The following is a 17,890-nucleotide window of genomic DNA, read 5'->3' on the forward strand; positions in this document are numbered from 1 at the left end:
TGAATATGTGTTGCTTTCAGACTGGTTGACAAGCAGGGATGTGGGGGGATGAGGTTTACCTAGGAGAAGGTAACAATATGTTACTGTTATCTTTATGTATGTATAATATTTTTTTCTTTTTCTGTTAATGTCTTCAAAAGGATATTTTTTTTTAAATACAGGGGTTTAGAGGGAACTGTGCAGGTGGGGCAGAAGATCAAGAAGGCAGAGGATGAAGGAGAGCACCACTATGATGGTGCTGGGGCAGAAGAATGTTGAATATGGGAAAGTCTGAGCATAAGCAGGCACTCCATGTGCCTTGACCAGATATGGGAAAGTCTGAGTAAGCCAAGTCATAAGCAGGCACTCCATGTGCCTTGACCACCAGCCTGTACTGTTTGCATCAGAGGCTATCAACAGCAGCTAGGGGCTATAAACAAGGAGTCCCTGATTTTACCCCTGCTCTTCCTGGAGGTAAAAAGACAGCAGCCCAAGCAGATGTGGAGAACACGTAGGAAAGCACTGAGAAAGAATGCTTTGCTGGGTGAAGCAAGCCTTGATACAGAAATTAGAGCAATCCAGCACAGATCCACCTCAAGGCTGAAGGGAAAGAATATGTTTGGCATGGCACTGAGTATCCTGGGCAGCCCATTACTGGTGGCCAGAGGAACTCCTCTCTAGCCCAGACAGAGCAGAACAGCATGCTCATGTTACCAAAGGGAGCCTTTCTCTTGGCCTGTCCAGCCGTGATGGTGAATTTTTCAACTGTTTGTGATCATGTTTGGTCTCTGTGTCAGGGCTGTCCTGGTAAATACCTCTGTCAGAGCCACTAGGCTGCTGGAGTTTCAGCTTTGGGGGGAAGGCTGCCTCTAGCAGTGGGCAGAGAGAGGTGTCTGCTGCCCACTGGGATAAGCATGGAAGAGGGGTGGAGAGGAACCAGCTTCCCCTATATCCAGAAACAGTTTGCAATCCTTTGTTAGCAGACATTAGCGGGACATTTTCATTTGTCTACACGCAGTTAAGCAATGTTCTCCTGCCCAGCGCCTGTCAGAGCTCTTTCTCATGCCTTCCCAGAGCAGGGTGGGGTGATAGCAGACTTTTCGAGCGGAGCTCTCCGTGATGGTTCCTGCTCAGCAGACAACTCGTGCATCACATCCCAGCACTCTGCTCTTCCCTCCCCCTGCACCGTCCCAGCTCGGCACTTCGGGCAGCCAGCTGTGGCGAGGGCGATCCAGCCCCTGCCTCTGTTTATCAGGGAGCAATGGGATCGCCGGGTGAGCAGGGCCGGGCAGAGGGGCCGACTGACCGCGGGCTCCGCGGCGGTGCCTCCTCTGCTTCCCCAGAGGATGGAGCAGGAGAGGAGGCGCGGAGCCGGCACGGGACTCCGGGGAGGAGCGGCGGGAGCTGCCCGCGCCGGGCAGGCTGCGGGGATCCCGCGGGCAGCGAGGCCGCCCCGGCGCTACCCCCATCCCCCTCGGCTGCTGCCCCACGAGAGGGTGACGGGCAGCCCCCCGCCCGCCGGCCCCCTCTCTCTCCTCTGCTTTCCCCCGCCCGCCGCTCCCCGAGCGCTTGGCAGCCCCGACGCCCTCCGCAGCCAGTTTTCCAGCCCTGCGCTTCTTCTGCGGTGACAGGCAGTGGCTGCGGGGCCCTGTTTGCTGTCCAGTTAATAAGTGAGCTGGAGCGGGGGGGAACTTCTCCGCCGGAGGAGAGCGGGCTCGCCGGGGGCCCTCCCGCCGCCCCCCGCCCGCAGGTGCAGGGGGCTGGCACTCGGCAGCTGGAAAGAGCTGGTTGGAGTTTGCACTTTAAGCTCCCGGCGGGGAGGGAGCCGAGGCTGGGAGCTGGTCGGGGCGCCCGGCGCCGCGGGAGGATGGCGCGGTGGCTGCGGCCCCTGGTGGGAGCCCTGCTCCTGCTCGAGGGGGCGGCCGCCCTCAGCTTCCTGCACCATCGCTACGAGGAGCTGGTGCAGGCCCTGTTCCGCGTGCAGAGCCAGTGCCCCTACGTCACCCGCATCTACAGCATCGGCCGCAGCGTCGAGGGCCGGCACCTCTACGTGCTGGAGTTCAGCGACTACCCGGGCATCCACGAGCCCCGTGAGTACGGGGAAGGGGACAGCGGCCCCGGGAGCACGGGCCTCGTTGGCACGCTCCCTGCCACGCGGCGCTGTCGGGGCGCTGGGTGGGGGTGTCTCCCGTTCCAGGCAGGGCTCCTGGCAGTGCCCGGGTGCCAGGCAGCGCGGTCTCCGGCAGGGATCCCGCAGCCAGCCCAGGGACGCGCCCGCCCGCCCGCACACATGCACCGTGCCATGCACCGTGCCATGCACCGTGCCTGCGTGAGCTGCAGCGTGGCCCAGGCGCGTACTTTGGACGGAGCTCTGAGTTTTCAGCTCAAGCGAATGCGAGAACGCAGGCGAGTCCACCCCAGCACCCCGCCTGCCCTACCACAGTCTCCCTCCCAAAGCAGTGTTATTCAGGCGAGGAGAGCAGCACCCACCCTCTGCCCTGTGCTGCTGGGTAGCGACAGGACAGAAAGTGTTCGGCCCTTCCTCCTGCAGGCAAATACAGGAGGACAGCGAGCGGGGACCGCGGCAGAGAGGGCGCTGGGCTTGCCCAGCCCTCGCAGCCCCGTGGGCAGCGCAGCCCCGGTGGCAGGCTGCTCCCGGGGATCTCCACCTGCTGCCACGTGGCCCTGTGGAACCTTGGCAGCCGTGGCCCCTCCAGCTGCTGCCTGTGCAGTTGGGGATGCTGCCGAGCCAGACCTTGCCGGCAGCCGGGTGCCCTGGGGGGCTGAGGAGAGCAGCTGCCTCTCCAGGCTGGGGGGCTGCACACAGGGCTCCCTCGCATCCCTGCCTTGTGTCCCTGCGCTGCAGATAAGGACAGAGCTTTCTGCAGGACCTTTTGCCTTTTCAAGTCCTGGTTGATGAGTGCAGGCAGCCTAGTCACATGGAAAACTGCCAGCAGGGGTGTGCAGAACCTGTGCCCCCCTCAGAGGAGCAGCCCCCCACAGCACCCCATGTCTGGCAGCGCTGCTCTGGGGCATACTGCTCCAGCCCTGTGCCCACATTTCATTTTCAGGGGTGCCAGGAGGTGAGATGGGAGGCTTCCCACCTAGACTACTTCTGTGACAGCCCTGTTCAGCACTGGGAAACCTGCGTGGCACTGAGGGCATCTGGGGTACCTCCACAGGGCATCAAGGGCTGATTCAAAGCACGCAGTGAGCAAAGGGCACTGGCAGTGCACCACTGGATTTTAGCCTTGCAGAACCACATGGAAGCAGATGGGAAGGCTGTAGGAGATGACTCAGATCTCCCCTGCCCCAGGCAGGCAGCATGGACATGTGGCCCTGCTTGTAGCATGGGCCACTGTCAGGCTGGCACTTTCAGCTTGTAGCATGAGGAATTTGGAAAACTGTGGATTTCCTTGAATCACAAGAAAAGTAACTCTGAAAAGCAAGCTCAGAGTCAGTGGGCTTACATGCAGTAATTAGAGTTTGTGTGTCCATATACATAAAGTTTAGGGGTTTGCATACTGAAAGAGGCTGGCAAATCCTGCTGCAGACTCAAACAAAGCAGTGAATCCTTGCTGAAACCTTATTTTTTTAAAGGCTGCACATATGCCCAAGATTTTTCTGTATTTTTAATAACTGGATTATCTAACTAAATCAGTTCTCATGTCCCTGAAATCTAACAAGATCAAAATATGTTGCTCACCTCTGGTGTCTTGCACTGAGACACAGCAATCAAAAAACATGGAAAAGCAAAATCTTTAGCTAATATTAGACTTTTTTCCTTTTTTTCTTTTTTTTTTTTTTTAACACAGCAAAGGCAAACAGGCTTTTGCAAGCAGCAGCTCACAATCTGGGGATGTGATGTCTTTTACACCAGGGATGCTGATAGACATCATACCTGGCAGCAGAGCTGCACGCTGCCACTGCAAGTCTGATCCCTGCTACTGTCCAGAAAGCTCAGAGTGCAATGGGAGTCTCAAGATCTGGCAAGCCAGCATTTGTAACAACACCCTTTTTTTCCCTGACTCTTTCATGTGACAGCCAGGCTCCCTTTTTAACTTAATTCCCCTGTTGTCTTTCGTTCTACCAATGCTGGCTCCAGCCTGCAATATGACATTTTATTTTCCCACAAGTAACTGCTTTAAAAGGCCTCTGGGAAAGCACAACCTGTCCCTCACATGTCCTGCCTCTCCTTCAGCAAAGGAGCAAGTCCTTTTCCAGGCACTGTCTGCCTGTGGCCTCAGAGTCTGTATTTTGAGACCTTATTTTAGAAAAGTCAGTGGCAAGAGACCTTTTTGGTCATACTGGAGCTGCCTGAGGGACAGTTTGATCCATATTCAGCTCAGCTGCTGAGGATTTCTCCAGGCTCTTTTCCTTTGAGGGTGAGGAGGGCCTTAACCTTGATCTTGGAGGCAGGTAAAGAGGAAGGAGAGATGCAGAGCTGGGAATGGGCCATGCTGGTGAGGGGCACTGAGAGCAAATGAAGAAGAGCAGAGGTGGGAGAAACAGTCTGTCTCCTCCACTGCCACCTACCCCAGAGCTGGCAGCCCGGAGCAATCCTGCCAGTGCTCCCTGGTCCTTTTGTGATGCCTTTCATCAACCCAAGACCAAACCCCCAACCAGTACTCTTCCAAAGGCCCAAAGCAGCCTGGAGGAGAGTCTGAGCTGTTCCCAGGGTGCTGTGGCAAAATGAAGCAGAGCCCATATGAGAACTGTGCCACTCTCCCTCACTGAGGTTTGCATTTTCCAAGGGAAAGGGTCATTTTAGACATTTATTGGGTGTCCCTTGGGCTCGCCTGGGGCTCCCTGTGGTAGGCATTTGTTCTTGCCCCCTGTTCCAGCCATGGCTGATGGCGTCACTCTCTTGCTCTTTCCAGTGGAGCCAGAGTTCAAGTATGTTGGGAACATGCACGGGAACGAGGTGCTGGGCCGTGAGCTGCTGCTGCAGCTCTCTGAGTTCCTGTGCGAGGAGTACCGCCGGGGCAACGAGCGGATCACGCGCCTCATCCATGACACGCGCATCCACATCATGCCCTCCATGAACCCCGACGGGTACGAAGTGGCTGCCAAGCAGGTACCAGGCAGTGATCACCTCCTCCAGACGGGTAGGGGCAGAAAGCCCTTCAGATGCCTTGGGGTTCTTCTTCACTGCAGCTAGAAGGAGGGGGAGTCCTTTATTTTCATGCTCTGCCAAATTTGTCCCTGTCAACTGCTGTCGCTGCTTGTTGCCTCCTTACCAAGGGCTTGTGCTGTGTGTCCTGTTAGAAGTGACCTTGGCAGATGATGGAGAAGACTTCCTATACCTGTCTTACTCTCCTTAGAAGTTATTTGTCACAGAAGGGTCACTGCAAATCCCCTGCCCTATACTGGGAAAGTGACAGCTGAATGCCACTGTCATAAGCAGGCAGGGACATGAGAGATGGGGGGGTGGAAATAAGTCCCTTAGTCCTCCCGAAAAAGAAATCACCCATTTCTTTGTGCTTCTAGACTTCAGGGAGATATTTGTGGCTCTTTCAGCCAAAGTAAATTGTTTGTTTGTCTTGTGGCTTACTCTGTCACCCTGAAAAATGAAGATATTGTTACTTTCCCTGTAAGTACCAATACTCTTTATTGCCCTGCCAGCAATAACACATGTTGTAACTCATAGGCATTGAAGTGCTTTTACAGTGGCCAATCTCTGCTTCTCTGATGCCCAACCTGACTGCACCCAACCTGGACTCACCCCTGTGATGTACCTTTGCCCCGCAGGGCCCAGACAGCAACGGGTACTTGACAGGGAGGAACAATGCCAATGGAGTGGACTTGAACCGCAACTTCCCTGACCTCAACACACTCATGTACTACAGCAGGGAAATCAGCGGGCCAAACCACCACATCCCACTGCCTGACAACTGGAAAAGCCAGGTACCAGTCTGGGATACCGTGGGGGCTACAGCATCCTCTTAGAGTGTCTCAGCTCACAAGCAAATACACTGCCTTTGGCTTGCACAGTGCTTGTTTCCTTCCCTGAGCCTTCTGCCTGCAGAGAAATGATACAATCCTGGTCCCCTATCACAGCTTGCTCTTCTGCCAGGAGAGCCTGACATCACAGCCAGCTTGGGGGAGTAGGCTGCAATGCACAGGGCAGAGGAGTTGGCACATGCTGGCTAACACCTGTGCCTCAGGTTTTGGGATTGTGCTGGAGGAGATGCTTTGTGTATCAGGGTAGTTGGTGGAGAACAAAGGAAGCTGCAAGAGCTGCAGCAGACACATTGCAGGACAGGGTCTGACATGGTCAGTCACACCACAGCCTGGCATGCTGCAGCAGCTGGCACAGAGGTCTCTTCTCCCTGTCTCCTTCTCTCTTTTCCTCACAGGTGGAGCCAGAGACATTGGCTGTGATCCAGTGGATCAGCAGCTACAACTTTGTGCTCTCGGCCAATCTGCACGGCGGAGCAGTGGTGGCAAATTACCCCTATGACAAGTCCCAGGACCAGCGGTTCAGGAGCCACCGGCGCACGGTCAACACACCTACCCCTGACGATAAGTTGTTTCAGAAGGTGAGCACGGCCACGTTGGGCAAGGACATTCCCTGGCAGAGAGCAGAGTGAGGGCTGGATGGGAGCTCTGGTCACTGCGTCATGCAGGAGCCGAGCCAAGAAACGTGTTGGAAATAATCATTAGCAGACTACAGCATTTCTGCCAGCCACTGGCTCAAGAGCCAGGTCGGGACAGTCCCACCCTGTGAGCCAGTCCCACCACAGAGACAGGCCATGCTTAACCCTCAGGGGCCCCCTCCTTGTCCATGCTTGGTTTTCCCATAACCCAAATAGCACTGGTACACTCAGTAACAACCTGCTCTTCCAAAGCTGGAAGCAGCACTCAGCTTGGCCTCACCATCTTAGAATGCACAGGGTTTTTTTCCTTGAGAGGTGACAGGGGGCTTGCAGGATAAGGGAGGTGGGTGCCCAGCAGGGGCTTATGCATGGCAAAGAACAAGAACTACAACAAATAGCAGGAACTCCAGGAGCATAAGCAGACATCAAGGAATGCATCAGTCCATGCTGTTGATCGTGTTAGTGCTAGCTGAAGCTCATGTTTTTTCTTCATTATCCCAGAAAACAATGCCTTCAGTCACTGCTTCCATTAGGAAATACCCAGCACAAGAAAAAAGTAAGTCTGCCTCAGAACAGTTAATAAGAAAAATAAGTCCAAGCTGGAGTCCAGCCTTCTCTGGAAGCAGAATCTGCAGGGGCTTGTCATTACCTCCTGGGATCACGGCTGTGCTCAGACCCAGATGTAAAAAAGCTGCAATTTGGGGCGTAGGCTAATGATACCCACATGGCCTCAGGACTCAGAAATGTAGAGAAGTAACTGTTCTCCTGCTGACAGAATGATACTACACTTGAATCTGAACCATAATACAAGGGTATAGAGTTTGCCTTACAAAATGTAAATGCCAGTCTCTCTTAAACTGTGTCTTATGCAAAGGACTGGCTTTGGATGCAGCAGCCCAGTTTTAGCCCTGCCTTCATGTCTAAAAATAAACAGTAATCTTAATAAGGGCAACAAACAAGTCGTTGCTAGAGCCAGAAGTTGCCCAAACTCTTTCCTAATGAAAATTCCCCCGATACATATCTGGCATTTGCCAGGACTGATATTTTTCTTCATGTACCTTTTTCCCCTATTAGTGCCATTTGCTGTGTGGGGCCAAGTGTCCCTGCTGCTCCCTCTCTTCTCAGTTACCTCTCTTCTCAGGTTACTGCTCTTCCTCCTTCACCTTTATCTGCATATGTCTTGTAGAGGTCCTGGGCAGGGCACCTCGTGTTGTATTTTGTGGCAGTAAAATGCAGGAACTCTCTCCTGTCTGACTTCCCTCCCGTGCTCCTCAGCATGTTTTTTGTCCAGAGCCAGGCAGGTTCTCCAGCCCTGTGGGGCTGGAGTGGTGACCACTGGCTGCTCTCCCTCTAGCTGGCCAAGACCTACTCATATGCCCACAGCTGGATGCACAGGGGCTGGAACTGTGGGGACTACTTTGCTGATGGCATCACAAATGGGGCATCCTGGTACTCGCTCAGCAAAGGTAAGGGCTGGCTGATGAGCACCCCCCACTGCAAAAAGAGGTGAAGGGATCGACAAGAAACCTCGGGACAGGATGGGCTTGGGGAAGGACTATGGCAATAGGATGGTGCCCATTACTAGATACCATTCTGGTGTTTTATATCTCAGACCAGGAAATGGCTTGGGAAAGAGCCACAATAAAAGCCAAGGTCTGCAGAGACCTTCATCCTATGTGCTTCTAGACAAAGGAAACATTAATCTGCTAGTGTATTTGAAAATCCTATGGTGTAATTCCATCCAAACCCAAAACTGTCACCAAAGGGAAGGCAGCTGCTAGTTCCTGAAAAATCTCATTAAAAAAAAGGCACAATGAGGAAACTGAAAAATCAACAAAAGACTAGACAAAAGATTGAAGAGGAACTGGAAGGCCCCCTGTGGTACCAACCTCCCTGGGCTTCTGAAGGCAGGTTAATGAATGATCCAGCTGAAAGAGAGAGTTGGCAGCTACAAGGAGAGGGCTGCATGGGTGGAGAAGGCTCTAGTTGCACTGTCATATAGGCAGGAGGCTGCACCTGTGGTGCAGAGAAGGAGAGTGAGACAGTTCTGGTGAAGGAAAGAATGGGCCAGGATGACTGGGACATAGGAATGGGAAGGGAGCTATGCCCTGGCCATCAGGTATTCTTCTCTTCCAGGCATGCAGGACTTCAATTACCTTTACACCAACTGCTTTGAAATTACCCTGGAGCTAAGCTGCAATAAGTTTCCCCCCGAGGAGGACCTGGAGAGGCAGTGGATGGCCAACCGGGAGGCCCTTGTTGCTTTCATTGAAGAGGTAAAGGGACAGTCCTGAGACCTACACCCTTCTCCTGCAGATCCCCGTGGGCCCTGGTGGTAGGGGACCAGTAGGCATCAGGAGTGGAGGAGAGTTGGTTATGGAGATCATGGGGTGCTGTGGTTGGTGGTCTTTGGGGAAGCTGTTGTGTGCGTGACTGGCTCTGGTGGGGACAGCCAGGATCACCAAGGGTACAGGGAAAGGTAGGGCTGTCCCCAAAGCTCTGCCCTTCTCAGCAATACCCTCTGAAGCAAAGGAGGGGCCTTGACCCATCCATCTGTCTCCCTCCTTGCAGGTTCACCAGGGCATCAAAGGGATGGTGTCAGATGAGAACAACAATGGCATTGCAGGAGCAGTGATTTCTGTCCAGGGAATCAGCCATGACATCACCTCTGGTGGGTTGTCGATCCACTTACGTGTCTGAATATGTGAGTGAAGCTAGCAGGCAAGGCTATAATACGAGAGGCCATCATGGTTTGCTTCCCAAAGACACTAGAGAAATATGACATCACTAGAGAAATATGGCTTATCCTTATCCTTGACCAGGGTGGGCTTAGGAAAGCTTAGGAAGGACAGAGGTGAGAACTGGAATGCAAGCCTTACTGTAAAGGACTTCAGAAACTCGGCTCCTATTTTATTTGGGAGGGACAATTGAGGTGATAATATACTCAAGTCTGTAAATATCTGCAGAGTTGAAACAGAAGATAACAAAGAACAAGATGAAAAAAAAAAAAAAAGAATAAGATGAAAGACTGAAAGTTCACACCAGACAAGTTTAGATTGAGAATTAAGTGCCATTTTACATTACCCAAATTGTGGTTGTTTCTCCCTTGCTGGCCAATTTTAACCTTCTTTCCATGAGCACCCTCTTCCAAGCAGCCCAAACACTACAGACTGCCTGCAGAAAATAGCTGGTATTACAGCTTGTCAGAGGTCAGACTAGGAAATCATTAAAGTTCCTCCTGGCTATAGGTCTGTGAGTCAGTAACACTAATATATGGCACTTACTATGCCAACTGCATAGGAAAGGGGACTGTGGAAGAAATCACAGAAGAGCTAGCTGTCAAGGGCCCTCTGAATTCTTCTGTCCAGCTTGGAGCAAGATTTTCCCCAGCATTGACTCTGATCAGCCACTGCTCCCTCCAGCCAATCCTCACTGACCCCAAGGATGGATATTTCACAGCCTAACTGCTGTCCTGTACCAGGGATTTACCACATTCAGGTGAAGCTGCACTCCCAGCTCCACCCTGAAGCAATTTGCAATACCCATCCAGTTAAATAGATGGGATTATACTCAGATTTCCAAAGTAATCCATAATGTGGTGTTACCTCACTGTTGGTCATCCCCTGTCCCTAAGCACACCAGAGCACAGCCTGTCAAAGTGCTTCTGTGGCTTTCTTATGCAGGGAGCTGCTGAGCTAATGAGCAACTTAAACCTGCTCACCTAAATGTGGCAAAATTGTGTATGGCAGGAATTAGACTGTGTTATGCATAAGGAGTCAGACTGTAGCTGTGATTTTCCTTAGGTCTACTGTCATGTGATTGGTGAGTGCTCAGCTTTGCAGCCCCCCTACACAGGCACAGCCAGTGCTGCTGTACAGTCCCCTTTCATTTGGTGTTTACTTGCAGACTGACCTCTCCATGGCACTAATGAGACCTTGCTTGCAGTATGCCAGTGTGAATCCAGCCTTGATGTAGCCAGCAGATTGGGGGGAAAAAAAAATCTGTGTTTTGAGGGCTAGACATCCTAGAGGAAATAACTCAGCAAGAATTACTGGTGTCTTTTGCTTTGCTCCCTGAGAATCCTGAGTGCTTTCTTTTCTCCTACCTTGTGTTCCAGGTGATATGGGAGATTATTTCCGGCTGCTGCTGCCTGGCACTTACACTGTCACAGCCTCTGCAGAGGGGTACCAGCCCCTGACAGTCACAACAACAGTGGGCCCAGCTGCACCTTCATTGGTGAGTCAGGCTGCATAGTCACCAGGGTTTCTCAAAATATCTTCACCCCAGGGAGAAAGAATTGTGGTGGGGGACGTCTAGTGAGTAGCAGGAGGAGAAAAGGAAATAGGATATAGAGCATTTCCAGTGGCTGTAGGTTATCTGTTTTGGGAGACAAGGCTCCACACAGCTCACAGCAGTGAACAGAGTGAAGACAATGCCAAGTGCCTTTCAATTCCTTACTGAGGCCTTGCAGCTGCACTGGCCTCCCATACCAGCTCCTGTGTCCTCCTGCCTCTTGGCCATGGCTGGCTGGGCCTGCTGCTCTTCAGCTCTCCCTCCATCCCCTTCACTCTCAGGATGAGATAATGTGGAGACAGCATCTGTTCCCTGAGGTTCAGTTATTCCCCCAACTTTGTGGGTTTCAGCACTCTGCTATCATCTGCATTCTGCCTGGGACCAAACATGTTATCATACTCATAGCAAGAGGCTGAAGTCTGCCTTTCTTTTTGCTGAGAGCACCAAAGACAAATGGGAACTGAGTGCCACCAAAGAGCAGCCAAGCACCTTCGGGAAATGAAGTGCTTTTGACACTGGTGTGTCTCCTACAGCACCTTTCTGAGGGCTGGCTGGACAACTAGAAATTGATTGTAAAAACAATGGGTGGTGATCCCTGCCCCTGCTGCTGCCTTGTGAACATGGTGGGGCCACAGATGCAGGCTCCTCAAGAGACCCCCAGGACCACTCCAACCCCCCCCCCCCCCCCCATCTGCAGAGTCCTGCCATATCATTTGCTTCACTGTATGTACACTGGTCAGGCTCTGCTGTAAATACACTGTGGTTGCTCTCCCACCTTCCATCGCTCCATCCCACTCTGCCCAGCCTCTGAAGTTCTTCCAGAGCTGCCCTCTTCTCAGGATTAGAAACCTTCAGACCCCCAGGGCCCCCCCCCCCCCCCCCCCCCCATCTGCAGAGTCCTGCCATATCATTTGCTTCACTGTATGTACACTGGTCAGGCTCTGCTGTAAATACACTGTGGTTGCTCTCCCACCTTCCATCGCTCCATCCCACTCTGCCCAGCCTCTGAAGTTCTTCCAGAGCTGCCCTCTTCTCAGGATTAGAAACCTTCTAATTTTCATACTAAATTTATTTATGGTCAGTTTATGCCTATTTGTTCTTATGCCAAGTTGTACTTTAAATAGCTCCTTTTCTTCCCTGGTGTTTATTCCCTGGTATATTTATAGAGAGCTGTCAAGCCCAGTTCTTTGTTTTGCTAGGTTAAGCACCCAGCTCTTTGGGTTTCCTTTTTAAAACAGATTTCTTTTTACAGTGTTACTGTAGAAGACTGATTTGTTCCCTGATGGTCTGATTTTTGTGTATCTCCTCTCACAGCAGCCCTCCTGTTCCCATTTCTGCAACATCTCCCGTACTGACTCTTCACCCCATCCCTCCCCCAAGAAGCCCATGCAGCCCCATTTCACCATTCTGTATGGCCTCCCCATTTATCTGATGCTGTGTTTTGCACACTCCCTGTCCCCTTCTCCCTCTTGTACTGCTTGTGTGGCTGTAGTGGATGGAGGTTTCTTTCCCAGAATGTTTTTTGCCTGGGTCCACTGGAAGGACTGGTTGCTGAAAGACTGATTAAGTTAACAAGATGAAATTGAAAAAGAACTGTCTGTCTTAAACCATCCTGTGTATTAAATACTCACGGAGATGCAAAGCAATGCTCTGTGTCCACTCTCAGGTGAGAAAAGGAGAATAAAGAGCTCAGCCCCTTGCCATTCACAGATCATCTTCCACATCACCCTAGGACATCATATTGCCTAGGAGCAACCCTGCATAAGAAACATAGTTCATTGTTAGTATATTTTCCACAGGAGGAAAAAAGTTTACAGCTGTTTTAAGAACTGATTTCCTTTAACAATGGCTCAGACCCCTTATTGTTTGACTTGGTCCCAGAGTCAGCTTCCAAGGCGGAGGGAGGTACCGCAGAGCAAACACGAGGTGTTAAATGCCGTTATCTTTGTTATCTTTCTCCAGGTGAATTTCCAGCTCAAACAAGAATTGGTGAGGAAGCCTGCAGAGCGCAAAGCCTCAGGCACAAGGATGAACAACAAAGCCCTTCAGAAGAAGGTGGTGCCAAGAGCCACCCGCCGGGGGACCCAAAGATGAGGACAGCTCATTTGGCTGAGAGCTGGGGAAGCCGTTTACGTGAGGCCTGGCTGATGAGTCCAGCCAGTGAACTTTCCAACAGTCCAGCATGACACTAACCCAAATTATTAAAAAATGAAGTATTTAATCCCTGAGCAAATTGTGAAGTCATTCACAACAAAGTGGGCACGGGCAGAGTGTCTGTGTGTACTGAGTTCGTCTCCTGCACTTGCTCCATCTGAGAAAGATCTGCTCCCTTTATTCCCAAACGATTGCTACAGCCCACATTAAATGCCATGAGTGTATACCAAGCATAATGAACCCAAGCCTTGATGTAGCCTGCACTCACAAAATTGCACATGAACATTAGTGATCTGGGTGCAAGTGCCATGCTTTTGCCCCAGGTAAGTACAATAACAAAGGCAGCTTTTACAGCTCTGCCTCGGGTTAGAGTTCTGAAAACCACAAAGCCCAGAGCTCCAGCCACACTGCAGCTACAAAAGGCATGGCAAGAGGAACACAAAACTGCCAAAACATGGCTGCTTCCCTACCTTTCTGCTTGGCACCACCCTTAGGCCAAGGCTGCTATTACTGCTCTGCCTAGGGTTAGGGTTAGGGCTCAGGCTCAGCCTAGAGTTAGGGTTCTGAAAAGCACAAAGCCCAGAGCTCCAGCCACACTGCAGCTGCAAAAGGCATGCCAAGGGAACACAAATTTGCCAACACATGGCTTCCTCCACAGCTCTCTGCTTGGCACCACCCTTAGCCCAAGGCTGCTTTTACTGCTCTGCCTAGGGTTAGGGTTCTGAAAAGCACAAAGCCCAGAGCTCCAGCCACACTGCAGCTGCAAAAGGCATACCAAGGGGAGCACAGAACTGCCACAACATGGCTTCCTCTACAGGTTTCTCCTTTCTTACCCCAAGGTTGCTTTTACTGCTCTGCCTAGGGTTAAGGTTACGTGTCTGCAGACCCCGTAGTTTGTGGAAGGTTAGTTTTAAATCAGGATGTCACGTGAGCAGCTCCTGACACAGCTTGAACGATATACAGCACAGCTATTGCTGACTGGTAACTAGGACGTGGTGGTCTAGATCTGATATGAAGATTGTCTGGGTCATCTCCTGATCTTGATATGAAGATTGGACTTTCTAGTAGCTGGTTTGGGTTATTTGTAGTCAGATAGGCTGAACTTACACCTGATGGCAAAAGCCAAGTATTATCCTGTCTGCTTATGTCTTCAGACCCAAACCAGATGGCTTGCTGAGGGGTGTGCTCTATCAAGCCCAAATTATTATTCTGGGCACAGAAGCAACTAGGTGAGATCTGACAAGTGGTGATGTGTAGAATTCCAAGCCAGGTTATTTGGATGTTTCTTTGAGACCAGCACCCTGAACCTTGGTTCAATATGCAATAGGGAAGTGTGGATATTTGATGACAGCAGTGTGTTATGCAGGTACAGCATAAGCTGTGCGAGTTTTAGTTGGGGTAGGAGAGAAAGGATCCATAGTTCAGTGAGGCAGGCTCAAAATGCTGCTTAGGCTGTGTGGGCAGGTTTGGAGTGGAAGCAAGAGTAGAAACAAAGCTGGTTATTTCCATGGTAAAAATATCTTAAGCAGGCAAAACCTTTCTAGCATTCTTCATTGAAAACAAGTAACTCCAGAGGGGGTAAACAGTATGCCCCAGTGATTTCTTTTTACTTGGGTGGTTATCCCAATAGATCTCTACCATTCAGCCATTGGTTACACTGTTTCTCTCCCTGTCTAAAGCCCATAAAAAAGCCCATAATGTCCTCCGAGCATTCCTTTTCTTCCCCTCTTTTGTAAACATCATTTCTTGTGAGAAACCTGTACAACCCTACTGCAGAAGCAATGTCCTACACTTCACCCCTCACTGTCACCTCCTCCTCTGTCTCTGCTACAAGATGCTGGTGGCATTTCCAGCATTAGCAGGACACACACACTCTTGTAGCTCTGCCTGCTAACAGAAGCTCTTTCTCTGTCATGCCTTTTCTTGTAAAGGCAGAGGAAGCTGTCCCTTGCAGGTTAATTATACAGGCTGTTGCAAAAAAGTGCCCAGAATGGTAATGCTCTTAACAGTGCCTGTGACTGATTTTGGTCTGCAGAAACCAGCAGGAGGTGGAGACACTGGCCAGTTCAGCAGTCACAGCCAACGCCGAATTCCAATTTTTTTTTCTTTTTTTTTTTTTTCTTTTTCTTTTTTTTTTTTTTTTGAGGCAGAAGGAAATGAAAAAGAATGGCAAAGCTGAGATGCTCCAACTTCTGTGTGGTTTAACACCTCTTCCACTGGCCAAGCCCAGCAGCATCACTGCAGATGCTGGACCCTCCTGTTGGAAGCCACGTGTCAGTGCACATTTACCCAAGAGATTTTGTGGTGGACACGCAGGCAGGACGAGAGAGGGCACCCTGCATCCCACGGCCTGGCCACATGCAGCACTTAGAAAGGTCTGCTGTCACTAAGTGTCCAGCCCATGTGCAGGAAGGTACTACTGTCCCCAACTACAGCACTCTGCTGGCTGAGCTGGCCGCTGACTTCTGAGGATTTGTATGAAGCTGAGAGCAAGGAAAGAGCTCCCAGGGAGCAGCCTTGGCTAATTCAGCTGGCTGGTCTCTGGACAGAGTGATGCTGAGAGCTGCCCCTGCTCCCTGCATCCCAGCAGTGTCACAGGCCGCCTTGCTGAGCCTGCTGGCTGCAGGGTGCTCTCATGTTGCCCTCTTGTGGTCCTACAAAATGTGGGACTGTCTGAATTCCACTCTCTAGGGCAGAGTCAGAGAGGGAGACTCCTTCCTTAGAACAGGACAACCAGCCCAGAAGGCCACATCACTCACCCTGGCAGGCTGCTGTGGGGTTGGCAGTGCAGCAGAAAAATTAGAGTCTCAGTCGCAAGCGTTTTCCCCTACAAAAGGGTTCCTGCGAGATACAACCCTCTGGAGGTCTCTTTCTCTGGGCTGGGATTTGTCCAGCTCATTCTCCTCCCAGCTCTGAATATTTTTGTGATGAACAATTTGGTAGAGCTCCACTTGGCCGTGGCTGAGCCCTCCACGTGAAAACATGGTTACAAAATGTTTCTGAGGCAGGATTTTTAAGCACACTCCTCAAAGGTTTGCCATGAGCTTCGCCCCCAGTGTTGCAAGAAGCGTGGGCTAAAAAGTGCACAACCTTTGGGTATATCATCGGCCGGACAGGGATTTCTTAGGCTTTTGAGGCTTCAGTCAAGGCAAAAACAGTTCACAGGTTTGTGTCAGAAGACACAGCTAACAGTCAACCCTCCCCATCTCTCTGGGCCACACATGATTTTGTAGACCTCTTCCCCACTGTATGTCCTTCTACCAAGCTAAAGAGTCCCAGCCTACAGTTTTTCACTGTACGGTCTGTTCCCATGTCTCTGAGCATCCTTACTGCCTGCCTCTAAACCTTCTTCCATTCTCTATTACCCTTTCTGAGATGAAAGGACCAGAACTGTATGCAGACGCTGGAAAACATTTAAACAAAGTGAAGCCAGGCCCAGGAAAGTAAACCAAAATTCTTATAAGCAAAGCTGTGAGGATCTTGGGAGAACCAGGAGGGCAGAGAGAAATCTGCATGCAATGCCTTCTCATTTCTGTATCTGGCATGGAGGAGGCAGAAAAGGGAAACTACAAATAAGTGAACTCAAAGAAAATGAAGCAGCTTGCATGGGGATGTCAGCAGAGGAGAGTTGGTCATGGCAGTGACCTGAAAGGCTGCAGGAGGGACTGAATACAAATAAGTGAACTCAAAGAAAAATTAAGCAGCTTGCATGGGGATGTCCAGCAGAGGAGAGTTGGTCATGGCAGTGACCTGAAAGGCTGCAGGAGGGACTGAGCTGATGAAAAACGCTCAAAACCTTCTTTGGCAGGCAAGAACAACAGAAATTTTGGTTCAGAGGACATCTAGAACCCTGTGGCAGAGGCTGGTGTCTTTCTTCAGCACCAGGAAACCCTGGTGCTGAAATCTCCAAGCATCCACACCTGCAGGGAATAGAGCAGGCCCCCTGCCCACGGCATGGTGCCAAGGCAGCGGAGCGGGTCCCCTCCTCAGGAGAACAGACGGGAATCAGCACCCAGCCTGGGCACGTACCAACACGACTGAGAGCCAGCGTGCAACACGTTCCGCTCACCCGCTCCTGGCTGGTGGCAAGTCAAGCTGAGATCTGTGTGGTTGCTATGGAGAACTGTAGCTAAATGCACAAAAAAGTGCCAAACAGCGATAACTGCTCAGGGGGACTTAGAGACTCCGGGCTTTACAACTTGTTGCTGAGGGATGGGATCCCTTGGGGCATGGAGGCTTTTTTTAGCCTGCCAGGAAATCCAGCGCCGGACCTACTATACTTGGTATGCCAGATCCTCTGTGATGCACAAACTGGCCCTCTCCGTCATGCATTTCTGCTGGGGAGCTATTTGTTTTTCTCCATCTTAATGCTTTGGCATGATCTTACAATGTATCTAAGCAGCCAAGGAGGCTGCTGGCGGCAAAGCTGAGACTGCACCAGATGGACAGTGCAGACCCACTCGTCAGCTGCTGCCAAAGCCGAGAAGGCAGCGAGATTCCCACAAGGCAGCAGCGGGGAAGGGGAGCCCCGGCAGTGCGTGCGAGGCGGCGGCGCTCTGTGGGGAAGCAGAAGGGGCTCTGCACAGGCAGCTGCCTGCCGTGCTCCGGTGCATGGCTCACGAGTGCCGTGTCCAGCCCGGGGGGCTGCACCCCATGTCCCGGCGCGGGCACCGCCTGCGCACCGTGTCTGCCGGGGGCAATGCCCCGCAGCCCGCGGCCGCGCCGTGCTGCACGGGGAGAAGTCCCCACGTCACCGGGGGCCCCGGGCTCCCCAGGCTGCGGGCCAGCCCCGCGGAGCAGCTCCGCCTTCCCAGCGGCACCACGCCGGGCCGGGCCGGGCGGAGGCAGCCGGGCGGCGGGGCGGG

At 51.9% G+C, this 17,890-nt stretch overlaps 1 protein-coding gene across 1 annotated transcript; it reads left to right on the forward strand.

The window, feature by feature from the left end:
- The first annotated feature begins 1,239 nt into the window (after window positions 1-1,239).
- CPN1 (carboxypeptidase N subunit 1) lies at window positions 1,240-13,099 on the forward strand. The gene is made up of 9 exons (XM_039709398.1): window positions 1,240-2,069; window positions 4,860-5,056; window positions 5,731-5,886; window positions 6,339-6,521; window positions 7,933-8,044; window positions 8,715-8,854; window positions 9,150-9,249; window positions 10,696-10,814; window positions 12,834-13,099. Exons 1-9 carry the CDS (start codon window positions 1,241-1,243, stop codon window positions 12,963-12,965), a joined length of 1,968 nt encoding a protein of 655 aa, XP_039565332.1. The 5' UTR covers window position 1,240; the 3' UTR covers window positions 12,966-13,099.
- The last annotated feature ends 4,791 nt before the right edge of the window (window positions 13,100-17,890 follow it).

This window comes from Passer montanus, unplaced genomic scaffold, assembly GCF_014805655.1.
Source record: "Passer montanus isolate IOZ18808 unplaced genomic scaffold, ASM1480565v1 scaffold21, whole genome shotgun sequence".
NCBI lineage: Eukaryota > Metazoa > Chordata > Aves > Passeriformes > Passeridae > Passer > Passer montanus.